This window comes from Neoarius graeffei, chromosome 6 (genome assembly GCF_027579695.1).
Source record: "Neoarius graeffei isolate fNeoGra1 chromosome 6, fNeoGra1.pri, whole genome shotgun sequence".
NCBI lineage: Eukaryota > Metazoa > Chordata > Actinopteri > Siluriformes > Ariidae > Neoarius > Neoarius graeffei.
In genome coordinates, this window is record NC_083574.1 from 104,239,066 (window position 1) to 104,257,615 (window position 18,550).

General features: G+C 45.6%; 1 protein-coding gene across 1 annotated transcript in view; it reads right to left on the bottom strand.

Annotated features, from left to right (window-relative positions):
- The window catches only part of LOC132888480 (protein NLRC5-like), a 208,547-nt gene that overhangs the window by 80,903 nt on the left and 109,094 nt on the right, over nt 1-18,550 (bottom strand). The window contains exon 13 of the mRNA XM_060924526.1: nt 1,334-1,507. Within this exon, the coding sequence (XP_060780509.1) occupies nt 1,334-1,507 (174 nt within the window). The remainder of the gene's footprint in view (nt 1-1,333; nt 1,508-18,550) is intronic.

The following is an 18,550-nucleotide window of genomic DNA, read 5'->3' on the forward strand; positions in this document are numbered from 1 at the left end:
AAGTTGTTGGACTCCTGATGCTCCAGGGTCGTTCCCTCTGAGATCCAGCTCTCTCAGGTGTGATGATGGGTTTAGTCTCAGAGCTTCAGCCAGAGCAGTGTATCCTTCCTCTGTTATACTGCAGTCTGAAAGGCTACACAAAAACACACAACTCTCTGATTTTATGTACAAAATAAATTAATGAAGATGTGATATTGGATACAAATTGAGAATTTAATCTTTTTTCTTGTTAATTTATTAACTCTAGATTGTCACTGAATGGATTCTGTACAAATTACTGGGTTGTCATTAAAAACTGATATTATAATAATTCAGTGCTTGACTGAGCACGACTTCAAAAGTAAAAGAAATAGTGTTGAAGGATAAAAGCATTTCATGACACTTTGTCATGTTTTTAAGAAATGACACTGACATACTTGAGTGTTTCCAGGAGGCAGTGTGAATTCTGTAGGAGGTTCGAGATGTGCTTTATTCCTGAGTCTCCTGCTTTATTCCCGCTCAGATCCAGCTCTCTGAGCTGTGAGGGATTTTCTTCCAGAGCTGCAGCCAAAGCAGCACAGCCTTCAGCTGCTACACTGCAGTTACACAGTCTGCAGAAGGAAAGAAGGAGCACAATGAACAGATCGCATCTCATTTGTTCAATAAGAACGCAATATTTTCATTCTTTTCTTTAACAGTTACCTTAGAATTACACCAATTAGACGTTTACATTGGAATAGAACTTTTACACACTTAAACACCTTTTAGTTAAATATAATAAAACTAATAATCTATTTTTTAATCAAAACATGCTGTTTAATTATATTGTGTTCTAGTTTAGTTATTTTTTTTCCTGATCTCTTTGCCAGACTTGGACACAGAGAATATGGAGACTCAGAAATGTATTAACAGCATTAAAGTCTGTAGAACATGTACTGCTTTTTTAATGACACATAATTCTGCAGTCATTTAAACTCAGAGATTAAAATACTGAATTGATGCTTCACTGAAGGATTAGACATCATTTCAGATGTTCCTTCACCTCAGTGTTCTGAGTGGAGACTGTGGATTCTTCAGTCCAGCAGAAAGCTGAGTGACTCCTGGATCCTGCAGACTGTTGTTGCTCAGGTCCAGCTCTCTCAGCCGGGAATATTCAGAGCTCAAAACTTCAGCGAGAGCTGAACCGCTTCCATCAGTTAGAGCACATGCATTAAACCTAAAGATGAAACCAGAGGAAGGAAGAGCAACAATAAACTGACACATTCAGAACAATAATCGTGTTTTATACCAAAATTCACCCACATTTTTTAAAAAATCTGACCCGACTAAATATTCATAACCTAAATGAACTGACCTCAGAATCTCCAGTTTACAGTGATGGTGTTTCAGTCCAGCAGAAAGCTGAGTGACTCCTGGATCCTGCAGACTGTTGTTGCTCAGGTCCAGCTCTCTCACACTGCAGGACTTTAATTTGAGAACGCTGGCTAAAGCTGAACAGCTCTCCACAGTCAGATTACTTTTATTCAGCCTAGATATGAAATATGATGTAGACAGAGCTTTATACTCAATCTTAATACTTCATTGTGCAGATATTATGGAAAACACAAGTCATTTTATTTTCATGTGCACTGAAGTCCATATTCTGGGTTCATCTGGGTCATAAGGGGTCATTAGAGGTTATTTTTAACATCATTCTATTCATTTATTCCTCTTTTAATTTGTCTTGTCTGTTATGTCTCAGTGGTTAAGTCAAGTGATTTCATTGAAAAGGTCAAACGTGTTGATCATTTCTACTCTTCTGTTCCTTTCTAGTTTCAGGAGCTTAACACTTTCCAGTGATGGAACGGAACCCAGGTGTTTCCAGAAGGACTATGAGGTTTCTTTGGAGAAACACAGGAAATATTATGTTATGTCAGCACTTATAGAAAAGAAGAAAATCTATCATTAAAAATACATTTGTGCATACTTGGGTCATCCTTAATGGCAGGTCCCACTAGAAAACATTCTGTGAGTAAAACTCAGCTGACAGTGATGCATAAATAAAAATACTTACCGAATTTTCTGAAATTTACAGTGAGAGTCTTCCAGTAGAGCTGAGAGCTTCTTCACCCCTGAGTCTCCTGGTTCCTTCATGCTCAGATCCAGCTCTTTTAGGAGTAAAGGGTTTTCACCTAAAACTGAATTTAGCCAAGTACAGGCCTCTTGTGCAGCAGGACGTTTCAACAAACTGCAGAAAGTAAAATGTTTTTGTACTTGGTGTTTCCAGAATAATAGACCCACATTAACCAGAACAGTGTGGCTGCTTTTGCTTATTTCCTGATGACTTCTCTTTAAATTTTAATGATAGTGTCCAATGTCTGTCACACACTGGGAAAAAATTAGGACCAGTCGAATAAACCATTAATTACAGTCAATTATCAACTTTATCCTTTTTTTTCTTCAAAGAAACTATCAAAGTTCTTTTTACAGCATTACTTTATGTTTAATATTTATATAACTGTGTTCGTTTACAGAAGAATCACCTCAGTGTTGTTAGTTTACAGTCTGGATCATGGAGTAAATCAGTGAGCAGCTTCACTCCTGATGCTCCAGGGTCGTTCCCTCTGAGATCCAGCTCTATCAGGTGGGATGATTTCAGAGCTTCAGCCAGAGCAGCGTATCCTTCCTCTGTTATCCTGCAGTCTGAAAGTCTAAAGAGAGAACATTTGATGGCATTTTTATAATAGTCTGATGAACATCTATACAATATAATATGTAATGCCAAGGCCATTTAAGGATTATATGATCTAGATGTGTGTGTTTGTTTGTGGAACCTGAAACCAACCTCAGGATCTGCAGGTTACATGGCTGATGTTTCAGTAGAGCACAAACTCTCTGCACTCCAGAGTTTCCAACTTTATTCTCACTCAGATCCAACTCTTTTATGTGTGCAGGATTGAATAGAAAAGATGAAGTCAAAGCAGAACAGCCTTCTTCTGTAACACCACTCTTCCTTAGCCTAAGGATAGAGGGCAGATTCATTTTAGTTCAAGCATAATAATCAGAACTGCAAACAGCAATTTATAAAATAACATTAGAATACACACGTAAGTTTCTCAGGTGTGCAGTGTGAATCCTCCAGTAGGGCAGAGAGCTGCTTCACTTCTGACACTGAAGAGATCTTTCCACTCAGATCCAGTTCTTTCTGCAATAAAGGGTTTTTATCCAGAACCTCAGTCAGAAGATCACAGGCCTTCACTGCTTCATCACTTTTCAACAACCTGCAGTGAGAGAAAGGCACAAAATTACAAAGACAAAAATATTACATCATTAGCAATCTCATATTTTATTTTGTGCTCAATTATATTTAATTAGTGTTTTGTTCGAGTATTAAAGTGGATTTTGTAATGAAGTAATTAACCCCAGTATATATTGTTCACCTCAGTTTCTCCAGTTTACAGTCTGGATCCTGGAGTAAATCAGTGAGCAGCTTCACTCCTGATGCTCCAGGGTCGTTCCCTCTGAGATCCAGCTCTATCAGGTGGGATGATTTCAGAGCTTCAGCCAGAGCAGTGTATCCTTCCTCTGTTATCCTGCAGTCTGAAAGTCTGTGTAAAATATTGTCAGAGAGGAGACAGAATAAAATGGATGAACATCAAAGGAAGCAATATAGAGTTAAGAAGCTCTTTGGCGGGGGACTTCCAGTGATGCGGACCGAGTAGCAGCGTTCGGTATGAGCTCCCGCTTTGTAGATGCAAAAATATCCTGATACTGATGCCTAACTCAGCCCAATTCGATAAAAACACTTGTAGAATTTAGCTGATGTCACTAGACCACTTCTGGGGTAAAGCTTTTGTTGAAATGGCTTCAAAAACCGCGAAAAAGACACGGGAGAAGAGGAATGTCACGACTAGCAACACGGATAGGGCACAAGATGGTGGTGCAGAGACTACAGAGACGGAAGTTTTGAGTCCAGCAATGACCAAGGCCATGGCCACACTTATGGCAGATATATCCGGGGTGATAGAGGCTAAGTTTGACTTTTTTCTGCAAAAGATTGGAGACATATCGAAAGAGTTGCAAGACACAACCAAGCGTGTTGGGGAAGCTGAACAACGCATTTCCGTGGTGGATGACGTAAATTTTGAGACGGAGAAACGTGTCTCATACCTGGAAAAAGTTGTGGTCTCGCTGCAGGAGCGTCTGGATGACCAGGAGGATCGAGGCAGATGTAAAAACCTCAGAATAAATCGGCCTGCCAGAATCTTCAGAGGGCTCATCTGCCATACAGTTCATGGAGATGTGGCTTCCCAAAGTTTTGGCACTGACCACCAAGGACGGGAAAATAAAGCTGGAGAGGGCGCACCGGGTGTCGGGGCCAGCGAGGAGGGGAGCCGACTCACGCAGACCTTACCCACGCGCTATGATTGTAAGATTTCACCACTACAGTGATCGGGTCCGGATGCTGGAGGCAGCCAGGCAGGCGAAGGAGGTCCGTTTTGAGGTCAGCAGGATTTTCTTTTTCCAGGACTTCTCCAGCGGAACTCAGAGGAAATCTCGGACTTTTGACGAGGCCAGAAGGAGGCTCCAGTCGCTCGGTCTACACACCTATGGCCTAAATTATCCTGCAACTCTGAGGATCACCGTGAATAACACTGCCAAGTCCTTTACCAAGCCCGAAGAAGCTATGGCATATATAAACACACTGGGTGGTGAAGGCACTGTACCGGACAGAAGAGTAAGTTCATCTTGGAAACGGGGCCAGCACAGCATGCAGCCATAAATAATTGCACTTTGCCGGTCTTAAGTGAAGGTATCCGGGGGAGCCAGCGGATGTCAGACATGGCCGAGATGGACCAAACATGGCCAGACGTTGGCCGAAGGTAGCAGCATTTGATTGACAGGCCTTGTCATACAGATCGTGCGTCTCCTGTTGTCACCACCAGGTGGTAGCACAGAATTTTTTTTTTAAAATCCTTATTTTCTGTGACTTTATATTATTTACTTCCTGACGGTATGGATACCACCTACTCATATTATATGACTGAGATATCCCTGTTCTTTTTGTGTGATACTCTGTGTGAAAAATACAAGTGTTATGAATGGTAACACAGGAAGGCGACACGGACGCAAAAAGGACAGTTCAGAATGATTTAATAAACGAAAGTCTAGGGGGGTACACAAAAGGGGGAGCTGCGCTCCCGGTTCAAGATGAAAGCAAAAGCAAAGAGTCCCTCAGAAGGCTCAAAACACAAAAATAGGGCACTCAGGCCAATCAAAAAGCAGTCACAAACAAGCGCGTAGCGGAGGCAAGACAAGCGCTGGCGTCAGACGGGTTCAGCGAGGGAAGCGAGCCGGATGCAAGTGAAAGGGGCAGGGGAAGCTCCAGCTGCCGCTTAAATACGCTCACGCCCCTCCCTGGCCCAGGTGACATTGAGCAGGTCCTCCTACTGCGCCGGCGGTGTACCTACAGGTGCCAAACCCACATGGACCCAGAGGGGAGAAAAAAGAGAGAAAAAAAAACAAGAACACCAGGCTGGTAACACCCCCACCACAAAAGGGAGACCATGGTCTCCAAGGAAAAGACAAGGGCATGTAGGGGGCAAAATACCATGCAGCCAGCATAATATCAGGCCCCAGCATAAACTGCAAGCAGTCAAAGATATTGTGCACACCCACCACCACATCATACACATGTGCAACACATAAACAGTCACATGAAATATACAGTATACATAAATGGACATCAGCAAGTGCTGACGATGAGGCACTTACTGATGACACAGGCCTAATGGCTGAAAATACAGACACACAACACCTAGGGCAGACTTAAACTGCCAGACACTAGGGCAGTCACGCGCACCAAATTGAATTTGAATTTGAGTTTGAATGCCTAACGGTCTAAGTGGTCGTCACGTCAGAATGGCAAATGTCAGAGGGCGCTACAGCTCTGGATAGGGCGTCAGCTACGACGTTGTCCTTGCCGCGGATATGAGAGATGCGCAGGTCGAATGGCTGAAGTAATAAACTCCAGCACATCAGGCGGCGGTTGCTGTTGAACATTCAGTTGAGGAACTTTAGGGGATCGTGGTCGGTGTAAACCACGATTGGCTGGGACGACGAGCCTAAATACACCTCAAAATGCTGAATGGCCATCACAAGCGCCAGGGCTTCTTTCTCGATGGTGGCGTAGTTTCGCTGCGCACGATTGAACCTTTTCGAGAAGAAGCAGACCGGGTGCTCGTGTGTTTCAGAACTCTGGAGGAGGACAGCTCCCGCGCCGGCATCACTCACATCGATGGCAAGGCTGAACGGCTTCGAGAAGTCAGGCGCCACCAAGACAGGCGCTGACATCAGGAGGGTTTTAACATTCTCGAACGACTTCTGACAATCATCTGACCATTGAAAGACAGTTTTCGGGCTCAGCAAGTCGGTGAGAGGCGAAACGATGGCGGCAAAGTTTTTGCAGAAGCAGCGGTAATAACCGACTAACCCCAAGAATCTGCGCAGCTCCCGTCGATCGTTGGGCACAGGATAAGCCTGCACAGCTTCAACTTTAGCGGCCACGGGACAAACCATCCCACCACCCACTACACGCCCCAAGTACGTGACGGTTGCTTTACCAAAGTCGCATTTGGCGAGGTTGACGGTCAGCGATGCAGCGGAGAGGCGACGGAACACTTCGCGTAACCGGGCCAAATGTTCGGACCATGTACGATCATGCAAGACTAAGTCATCCAAATAGGCATCACAATTTGGCACATCAGACAGCACTAAATTCACGAGACGCTGGAATGTGGCACCAGCGTTACGCATGCCAAACGCCATTACATTATATTGCAGAAATGCATCAGGGGTGACAAAAGCAGAGACCAGCTTTGCTCTAGGGGTGAGGCCCACTTGCCAGTACCCCTTGAGCAAGTCTAATTTGGAGACGAATGTGGCGGACCCGAGCCTGTCAACACAGTCATCTACCCGAGGCATGGGGTAGCTGTCGGGGACGGTGACTGCATTAACCCGGCGGTAGTCAGTACAGAAGCGATAGGAGGAGTCGCTTTTCAGGACCAACAGGCAAGGCGAACTCCACGGACTAACGCTAGGCTCTGCCAACTTGTTGGAGAGGAGGTATTCAGTCTCCTGACATAAGATGGCACGCTTCGTCGGATTTACCCTGTACGGATGCTGTTTAATTGGGAGACTACTCCCCACGTCAATGTCGTGCTGGAGGACAGTGGTCCTAGATGGAACATCGCGGAATATTTCAGGATATTCGTTAATCAGTGACACAACATCGCGTTGCTGCTGTTCAGTTAGATGTGTTAACTGGGTTGGCAGCGTTGCCAACATCTCGGAATTTTTCAGACGCCCCTGGACTATGCAGCGCAACGGGGCAGAGTCGACATCCTCACCCCCAGCTACTGCGGAGAGAAGGATGGTGGGGGAATCGAGCGGCTTACAAGAGTGATAGGGCTTCAGCATATTAATGTGACAAACGCGAGAACTGACACGCTTATCAGGGGTCGCAATCACGTAGTCCACATCGAACAGTTTTTTCTCCACGCTGTATGGACCGTGGTATTTGGCCTGGAAAACAGAGCCTGGAATTGGCATCAACACCAGAACTTCGTCACCGGGGCTGAAGCTAAGACTGCGCGCTTTATGGTCAAATCAGTGTTTCATTTCACCTTGGGTTTTCTCAAGGTTCGCTCTGGCGATGGCGCGAGCGCGGTATAAGCGTGTGCGGAAATCGCTGACGTACTGCAGCAGGTGTTGCGGGGGCGCAGTACCAAGCCAGCGCTCACTCAATATGGACAGTGGTGTTCTCAGCCGGTGAGCAAACACTAGTTCAGACGGACTAAAACCGGTAGATTCTTGTACCACTTCACGCGAAGCAAATAACAACCACGGCACGGCATCTTCCCAAGACGCCCCAGTCTCCAAACAATATGTACGGAGCATACGCTTGAGCGTTTGGTGATACCTCTCCAGTGCGCCCTGGCTGGCGGGATGGAAAGCAGAGGACACTCGATGGGTGATTTGGAGAGACTGGAGGGCCTTGGCAAAGGCTTTGGACATGAAATTGGTGCCCTGATCGCTCTGTATTTCATGAGGCAGCCCAACAAAGGAGAAGAAACGGAGCAGTGCTCGTACGATGGATTTCGTGGTGATTTTGCATAGAGGTATGGCCTCAGGGTAGCGAGTGGACGTACACATCACAGTTAACAGATATTGATAGCCACTTTTCGACCTCGGTAGTGGACCAACGCAATCGATCACTACTCGTTCAAACGGCTGGCCAATGGCTGGTATGGGGTGTAACGGTGCAGGCGGGATTAACTGATTAGGCTTGCCAGCGAGCTGACAGACATGGCATGATTGACAGAACTTAACCACGTCACGCCTAACACCGGGCCAGAAGAAATGTCTCGTTATGCGATCAAGTGTTTTGGTCACGCCGCTATGGCCAGAGAGGCCGTCGTGAGCCATACTCAGAATTTCAGCTCTGTACTTGGACGGTACCACTATCTGTTGCAGTGACTGCCAATCCTCAGACTGGTCACGAGGCTTCCACTTTCTCATAAGCACGCCGTTGTGTAAATAATAACCTTGTGAGATGGTGCCTATCTCAGAGTCTGAACACACGGATTTAAAACAGGCTACGAGACTGTCGTCAGATTTTTGCTGCTGAATGAGATCAGACTGTGTTAGTCGGAAATCTGGGCGGTCATGCAAGACCTTCGGGATTGCAGGGTCTAACACAGTATCGCACTTTGGTTTATCCTTCAGGAGTCTAGCGCACGCTTCTGGTATCGCCATAAACGTGTCAGCTAAAGTGACGTCTGGCACCACTTTCAACGCAGCTTTCTTCGCTTGGGCACGCGTGACTACACTGGCATGAAAAACGTCAGGATGCTCGCGCTCGCATGCATCGGGCGTGTCAGATACCAGAGGTTTCGTCACAACTTCGAGCGGCGCATCGCAGCTAAACACATTACCACGGCCGATGTCATTACCGAGTAACAGTGTAACGCCTGGGACGGGCAGTGTGTCATGAACGGCGACATTCACCTCACCACTGGCAAGGTCAGACCGCAGCAATACGCGGTGGAGGGGCATCTCAGACACCCCCTTCCCGATACCACGAACCAGCACACTACTGCCTGTGGCAGTACACGCTGACAACGGAAGGACCCCCTGCAAAAGGATTGACTGATTCGCGCCGGTGTCGCGTAAAATGCGGACGGGCACCGGAGCGGCGCCAAACACGGACACGGATCCATCCAACAGGAACGGATCGTATAGTGACTTGTTAGAGTTTGTGGCATAATCGGAACGACGCTGCAGAGGTGGAAGTGAACAAGCTAAACCGACGCTTTTAGCGTTGTCATCCCTAGCACCTTTACATTTCAATTTCAAACAGTCGGCAATCACATGACCGGGTTTACTGCAATAGAAACAACCTTGCTGATCGGTTGGCGTAGACGGCGGCTTGGTCCCAGTGCGGTTGCGGGATACAGTCGCCACGGGAGACGTAGGACGAGGTCTAGTTTGGACACGGTCGTGGTGGATGAGTGAATACTCGTCGGCGAGCGTGCACGCAGCAGAAAGTGTTTTAGGTTTCTGTTCGCTGACATGCGTTGCGACCAAGGGCGGCAGGCAATTAATGAACTCTTCGAGGAGGATTAACTCAGTCAACTTGGCCATATCATTGGCTCCAACGACGGTGCGCCAGCGGTTGAATGACGTTTCTTTCAACCAGCCAAACTCGACATACGTCTGATCGTGTTTCTTCCTAAGTTTTCTGAATCTCTGGCGATACGCTTCGGCTGTTAGCTGGTAACCGTTTAGAAGTGCTGTTTTGACTGCATCATAGTCGGCGCTACGGTCAACAGGGAGAGAGGAATAGATCTCCTGGGATTTACCTGTTAAAACGCATTGGAGGAGGAATGCCCATTTGTCTTTCGGCCAAGCCAAATTGGTTGCCACCCTTTCGAAGTGAGGGAAATATCGCTCGACGTCTGCCTCACTAAAGGGGGGAACCAATCTGATATTTTTAGCCACATCAAAAGCAGATTTGGCCTTCGCGGTCTCAGCTTCTAACCGGCAGATTTCGGCCTCGGTCTTTAGATGCTCACGCTGTAATTCAATCTCCAGACACCTCTGCTCAGACTCCATCTCCAGACGCCTCCACTCAGACTCCATCTCCAGATGCTTCTGCTCGAGGTCCAGCTCGCGCAAGCGGATCTGGGTGTCTCGGGCCTGAGCAGGAGCTGGGGACTGAGTAGGAGACGCGGGCGCAGAGGGCTGCAACTTTATAGGCGTTTGACGCTGAGACAACACACCCGTTTCGACAAGTACAGCGAGAAGTTTAGCTTTAAGAGCGTCTTTGGTGCGTTCTTCCTCGGCGCTTAACGGAATATTGTACTCCTTGGCTAAATCGAGCAGCTCGGGTTTGTTAAGCCTATGCATCTTTGTGCGAGATGGAGACTTAAGAAATTCCTGGACCGACGTCATATTTTAGAGGCCTCGTAACAGGCAATAACGAAAACAGGTGCGCTTACCAAACCGGCGAGATAATAAGCAACAGGCGCACAATAATCGGTACTAATTGACACTAGTCAACGAAATGCCCCTCACGTGAGGGTTATCAGGATTAACGAGCAGCAGGTTAACCAATACAGACAAAAGGCAACGGGACTACCCAAAAATCAAACAAGCTACTAAGTAGCGCAGGTGGTTAATTAGAGCAGGCACTGATGTGCAGACAGAACCACAGTCAATCAAACTTCCCAAAAACCGTACAGATCCACTCAAAAAGAAAAACGAGAGCGGATAGCGAGTCAGGCAGAGCCCAACAAAAACAGATCGGCGCGCTGGTGTACTAACGTGGATGGCAACGGGCAGGGAGCGGCTACCTACACTGTCTAAACTGAAACTGGAGAAAACAAAAGCCTAAATATCTCCGGTTCTTCCGTGGAGTACCCAGCTCGAGGCTTCAAGGAGCCCCCTCCTGGGATATCCACAAAAACGTTCTAACAAAGAAAAAGAGCCAATCCCAAAAAGTACTCACCACGGCTAGAACAAACACAGCGCGGCCAATAAACACCAACCCGTAGATCAAAAGGATGCGAGAGGTCCCGGGTTCAACTCCCAGACAAGCCCCCAATATGTTACGAATGGTAACACAGGAAGGCGACACGGACGCAAAAAGGACAGTTCAGAATGATTTAATAAACGAAAGTCTAGGGGGGTACACAAAAGGGGGAGCCGCGCTCCCGGTTCAAGATGAAAGCAAAAGCAAAGAGTCCCTCAGAAGGCTCAAAACACAAAAATAGGGCACTCAGGCCAATCAAAAAGCAGTCACAAACAAGTGCGTAGCGGAGGCAAGACAAGCGCTGGCGTCAGACGGGTTCAGCGAGGGAAGCGAGCTGGATGCAAGTGAAAGGGGCAGGGGAAGCTCCAGCTGCCGCTTAAATACGCTCACGCCCCTCCCTGGCCCAGGTGACATTGAGCAGGTCCTCCTACTGCGCTGGCGGTGTACCTACAGGTGCCAAACCCACATGGACCCAGAGGGGAGAAAAAAGAGAGAAAAAAAAAACAAGAACACCAGGCTGGTAACAACAAGTGATAATGGAACAACAAGCTCAGTGGATGTAGGGCTGATTAAATAATTGATTGCACTTGATCCTGCGGACTCAGGAACATCATAGCCGCATCTGAAGTAAGGTTAAGAGGGCCTAGCAAGGGTTTCTCTTCTGAAGTTGGGGTCTCCACCCTTCTCTTTATCTTGAGTTCCATTAGTCTATTTGTTCATGGGAGACTGTGTGTATATAGTTGTGTTCAGAGGTTTATTCTAGGGTTATGGAAGACAGCGCAGCAATTTGAGGTTTTTTTTTTTCCTGTTGTTTTATCTCTTTCTGGTCACAAGGTATGGCACATGGAGGGAATTAGATTATGGATAGTATAATACATACAGACTTAAGGCAACAACCAATCCTCGCTCTATTTAATTCTTTACAACTACCATGACTAATTCTGTACTTAAGGTATGTACATGGAATATTAGAGGCATACATCATCCTGTGAAAAGGAAAAAAAAAATATTGACATATCTAAAAAAAGAAGGGGTTGACATAGCACTACTTCAGGAAACACACCTAAAAGACATAGAACATGAAAAACTTAAATGGGAATGGGTGGGACAAGTATTTTTTTTTCATCTTTTACGTCCAATAGCAGAGGAGTTTGCATCCTTATTAACAAACGGCTTCCTTTTATGCTAGAATCCTGTACTAAAGATAATGCAGGAAGATATGTTGCAATAAAGGGACGCCTGTTTGGCAAAAATATTTCCATTTTAAATGTTTATGCCCCACCAGGTCTCCCTCCTGATCTCATAACAAAAGCTTTCTCAGAATTAGCGGAGTTGGACGGTGCTCAGTCAATTGCTGGCGGTAAAATTGCATATTAGACCCTCGCATGATAAGTTACCTGCTGAAGGAACTAACCCTACTAAACGGGCGCGAGCAACAGCTGATGTATGTGAAGAACTAGGCTATTTGGATGTGTGGCGAGCGTTAAATCCAAACAACAAAGAATTCACATTCTTCTCTGGAGTGCATAAAAGTAGCTCTAGAATAGACTACTTGTTTGTCCCTAAAACAATGTTGTATTCTGTTTCATCTTGCGATATTGGGAGCATTACGATATCGGACCATGCCCCGGTTTACTTAAAGTTTTCACATGGAGAGGCTCAGCAACGATCGAGTAAATGGCGGTTTAATAATCATCCGTTGAATGACCCGAATTTCATATCTTTCTTTCAGACTGAGTTTCAGATATTATTTTCATGCAATAACACACCTGATGTATCTCCTTCTATTTTATGGGAGACGTGTAAGGCTTATTCACGTGGTTTGATTATATCTTATGAAAAAAGCACAAAATGAAAGCGTCAAGAAGAGCAACGGAAACTAGAGCTACAGCTTTCTATCAGTGTGAGAGGGCATATAATCAGAACCCTACCGATACTAATCTTAAAGCAACTCTGACCACAAGAGCAACACTTAACTCACTGCTCACTCAGAAGGCAGAGCAGAGTATAAGATTCGCAAGGCAGAAATTATATGAATTTGGTAACAAACCCAGCAAGTATTTAGCCAGCCTGGTTAAGAATAGACCTGACTCTCAGAACATATCTTCAGTTAAAGATGTCTCTGGGCAGGCGAAACTGGATAGCAATGGCATAAATAAGGTTTTTACAGAATTTTATGGAAAGTTATATATGAGTGAGCAGCCAGCAGGGGTCTCTAGACTTATGGAGGGCTTTTTCTCCAATCTGAATCTGCCCAAGCCTAATGACCAACAAAAGACAGTATTGAATGAACGTATAACACTGGAAGAAGTAGCTGAAGCAGTTGGTGTTTTACAATCAGGAAAGGCTCTGGGTCCTGATGACTTTAGCTCAGGTTTTTATAAATGTTTTAAGCCGTTGTTGGTGAAGCATTTACTTGCCATGTTTAATCACTCCTTTGAGAAGAGAGCTCTTCCCAAAACACTTACAGAAGCGAACATTAGCCTGATTCTTAAGAAGGATAAACCAGTGGATGTGTGTTCATCCTACCGACCTATCAGTCTACTAAATTTAGATTTCAAGATTTTATCTAAAATACTAGCCTTAAGACTAGAGAAAATCCTTCCATTTATCATTAATAATGATCAGACAGGGTTTATTACTGGAAGGAACTCATGTAATAATGTTAGAAGGTTACTCAACATTATTCAGCTGTGTCAGCAAAATAATCTTAAGGGTATGGTAGTGTCATTGGATGCAGAAAAAGCATTCGACCGTACAGAATGGAATTTTTTGTTTTTCACACTCAAGGAATTTGATTTAGGTAAAGATTTTATTGAATGGGTCAAGTTGCTTTATCATAATCCACTAGGGGCTGTTATCACAAATGGTAAATGCTCTCCCTACTTTGCTCTGGGGAGGGGCACGCGCCAAGGGTGCCCCTTATCACCTCTGCTGTTTGTGATTGCAATCGAGCCACTGGCAGAAGCCATTAGAACCCACTCTACTGTTCATGGTATATCGATTAATCACAGACAACATAAGATTTCCTTGTATGCTGATGATGTTCTATTGTTTATCACTCAACCAGAAATATCTATTAGGTCAGTCCTTACTGTTATTAATGAGTTTAGTAAGTTTTCTGGTTACAAAATAAATTTCAGTAAGTCAGAGGCCATGCCATTGGGTCAGGGGCTCCACTCTCCCCCGGCTTGTCACCCTTCAGATGGGCAACAGAAGGTTTTCTTTATCTAGGTATATTTATTACTCCTCTGCTGCAAAGGATGCTTAAAGCAAATTTTCAGCCTCTGCTTAAATGCATCCACGATGACCTAGAGAGGTGGTCTTCTTTACCACTTTCGATGCTGGGAAGAATCTCTTTGATTAAGATAAATATTTTACCATGGCTGCTCTACAAATTTCAAATGATTCCAGTCCTACTAAATAATAATACTATCAAGATGGTGAATGGTTGGTTTATATCATTTATATGGAACTGCAAAAGACCACGACTTAAATTAGCAAAATTGCAATTGCCATCAGGTCAGGGAGGATTGGCAATTCCCAACTTTAGACTGTATCAAGTGGCTTCCCAATTTCAATATCTAGTAGATTGGGTAAGGAATGACTCGGACTCTGTCTGGCTCGATATTGAAGCATATAATTTAGGTAAACCATTACAATTAGCTAGTCTCCCATTTATCCTGAATCGGAATAAACTAGAGGTTGCAGATGATAATTTCATTGTTAAATCCACACTAAAAGCTTGGGACATGATTAAGAAATGGGGAAAAAAAGAACTGATGTTTTATCTCCAATTACTCCAATACAAAGAAATACAGAATTTCTCCCAGGCATGACAGATAATGGGTTTGCTCTGTGGGAAAGTGCTGGTATTATAACTTTGAAAGACTTATTTGAAGGAGACAGAATGATGTCATTTGACCAATTAAGATTGAAATACAATTTATCACACACATATTTTCTTAGGTTCCTACAAGTCAAAGCTTTATTCAGAATCCAATTCAGCATAAATTTACTCTGGAAATGTCACCAAGTGAGCAACTAATATGCAAAATACATAGCAATAAGGCTATAGTAAGGCGATGCTATGAGGCCTTTTATAAGTCCAATAAGGCTAACATTACAATTATACAAACATGGGCCCAGGACCTTGGGGTGGTAATAGACGAAGCTATGGAGGCGGACATATGGGAGCATGCTAACAACATATCCATATGTAATAGAGCAAAGGAATCACAATTTAAGTTACTGCATCGCTTTCAGATATCACCTGAACTCAGACATAAGATGGACACAAAGAAATCGGCTCTGTGGATAGGCTCCAGCTTGCCTGCGACCCTGTAGGACAGGATAAAGCAGCTAGAGATAATGAGATGGGAGATGGGAAGTCTTCAATCATAAACAAATCACAACAACTTTGGGGAAAAAAAACCCCTCTCATTAATATTACCAAAAAAGAGTGACTTTCAGGGAGGCCTGCAATTGCCAGGAAATGCACTAGAATGCATCTCTGAGCATGTAGAACCCATGAGGAGCTTTCCCCTGGCTGTTATAACTGGTGCCACTATGCTGATATTTTGGTCTACTTCGAACCCTGCATCAATAAGAAGCAAAGAAAAGCCAGGCTGAAGTTTGCTAAAGACCATAAGGATTAGACCGTAGAGGACTGGAGTCAGCTCTTCTCTGATGAGTCCAATTTCCAGCTTTTCACATCATCTGGGCATCGAATGGTTAGATGGGGACCTGGAGAGTCCTACAAGCCACAGTGTCTCACACCCATTGTGAAATTTGGTGGAGGATCGGTGATGATCTGGAGGTGCTTCAGCAAGGCTGAAATGGGGCATATTTTTGTTTGTGAAGGACATACAGTGGTGCTTGAAAGTTTGTGAACCCTTTAGAATTTTCTAGATTTCTGCATAAATATGACCTAAAACATCATCAGATTTTCACACAAGTCCTAAAAGTAGATAAAGAGAACCCAGTTAAACAAATGAGACAAAAATATTATTCTTGGTCATTTATTTATTGAGGAAAATGATCCAATATTACATATCTGAGAGTAGCAAAAGTATGTGAACCTCTAGGATTAGCAGTTAATTTGAAGGTGAAATTAGAGTCAGGTGTTTTCAATCAATGGGATGACAATTAGGTGAGAGTGGGCACCCTGTTTTATTTAAAGAACAGGGATCTGTCAAACTCTGATCTTCACAACATGTTTGGGGAAGTGTATCAAGGCACAAACAAAGGAGATTTCTGAGGACCTCAGAAAAAGCATTGTTGATGCACATCAGGCAGGAAAAGGTTACAAAACCATCCCTAAAGAGTTTGGACTCCACCAATCCACAGTCAGACAGATTGTATACAAATGGAGGAAATTCAAGACCATCGTTACCCTCCCCAGGAGTGGTCGACCAGCAAAGATCACTCCAAGAGCAAGGCGTGTAATAGTCGGCGAGGTCACAAAGGACCCCAGGGTAACTTCTAAGCAACTGAAGGCCTCTCTCACATTGGCAAATGTTCATGAGTCCACCATCAGGAGAACACTGAACAACAATGATGTGCATGACAGGTTTGCAAGGAGAAAGCCACTGCTCTCCAAAAAGAACATTGCGGCTCATCTGCAGTTTGTTAAAGATCAAGTGGACAAGCCAGAAGGCTATTGGAAAAATGTTTTGTGGATGGATGAGACCAAAATAGAACTTTTTGGTTTAAATAAGAAGCGTTATGTTTGGAGAAAAGAAAATGCTGCATTCCAGCATAAGAACCTTATCCCATCTGTGAAACACGGTGGTGGTAGTATCATGGTTTGGGCCTGTTTTGCTGCATCTGGGCCAGGACGGCTTGCCGTCGTTGATGGAACAATGAATTCTGAATTATAGCAGCGAATTCTAAAGGAAAATGTCAGGACATCTGTCCATGAACTGAATCTCAAGAGAAGGTGGGTTATGCAGCAAGACAATGAGCCTAAGCACACAAGCCATTCTACCAAAGAATGGTTAAAGAAGAATAAAGTTAAATGTTTTGGAATGGCCAAGTAAAAGTCCTGACCTTAATCCAATCGAAATGTTGTGGAAGAACCTGAAGCGAGCAGTTCATGTGAGGAAACCCAACAACATCCCAGAGTTGAAGCTGTTCTGTACGGAGGAACGGGCTAAAATTCCTCCAAGCCGGTGTGCAGGACTGATCAACAGTTACCGCAAACATTTAGTTGCAGTTATTGCTGCACAAGGGGGTCACACCAGATAATGAAAGCAAAGGTTCACATACTTTTGCCACTCACAGATATGTAATATTGTATCATTTTCCTCAATAAATAAATGACCAAGTATAATATTTTTGTCTCATTTGTTTAACTGGGTTCTCTTTATCTACTTTTAGGACTTGTGTGAAAATGTGATTGTGGCAGCGGGGGCGTGGTCAAGCACCGGTCTGTGACAGGAGGGCGGAGCCAGGGAAGGTGAGTGGCAGAATCACGACACCTGATGGTAATTAACCTGTGTTTGTGTGTCTTCCCAGTAACCGCGCCCTATTTAAGGAGGCAGAGGGAGAGCAGAGGAGAGCTCTTCCCGGGACAAGAACACAGCGTGTGTGTGTATTTACCTGAATAGAACCATTGTTATACTGAAAAGTCTGGCAATAAAAGCCTATTCTTACCTGAAGCTTTGTCCTGCCGTCCTCTGTGCTCCACCCACACCTTAGAGAGCTCTACAGTGGTGCCGAAACCCGGGAGAAAGGTGGAGCACCAACCCAGCAGCCCCATGGAATCCTCCCCGTTCGCGGACCTGGTCCACGCCCTCGCCACGGCTCAGCAAAGCCAGCACCAGGCGCTCGTCACGCTCCGAAAGGAACAAGAGCGGCGCTTCGAAGCCCTGGTGCTGGCCCAGCAGGAAGATCGCGAGGCGTTCCGGCATCTCCTCGCGTCGGCGGGGTCCACCAGCGCCCCGGCCGCGGGCCCGTCTCCCCTCACCATGACCAAGATGGGCCCGCAGGACGACCCTGAGGCATTCCTCGCATTGTTCGAACAGGTCGCCGAAGCCTCGGGGTGGCCGATGGAGCAGCGCGCGGCGCGCCTCCTCCCCCTCCTGACGGGAGAGGCACAGCTGGCCGCGCTACAGCTCCCCGCCGACCGCCGGCTGGCCTACGCGGACCTTCATCGGGCCGTCTTCCAGCGCGTGGGGCGCACACCAGAACAACAGCGCCAGCGCTTCCACCCGCTGCGGTTGGAGGAAATTGGCCGGCTGTTCATGTTCAGCCAGCAGCTCCGGGACGCCTGCTGGCGGTGGCTGAGGGCCGACAATCGCGACGCCGAGGGAATCATCGATCAGGTGGTGCTGGAGCAGTTCATCGCCCGCTTACCAGCCGGAACCGCAGAGTGGGTCCAGTGCCACCGCCCGGCGTCGCTGGATCAGGCAGTAGGACTGGCGGAGGATCATTTGGCGGCTGTTCCGGTGGCAGGACAGCCGACGACGTCTTCTCTTCTCTCCTCTTCTCTCT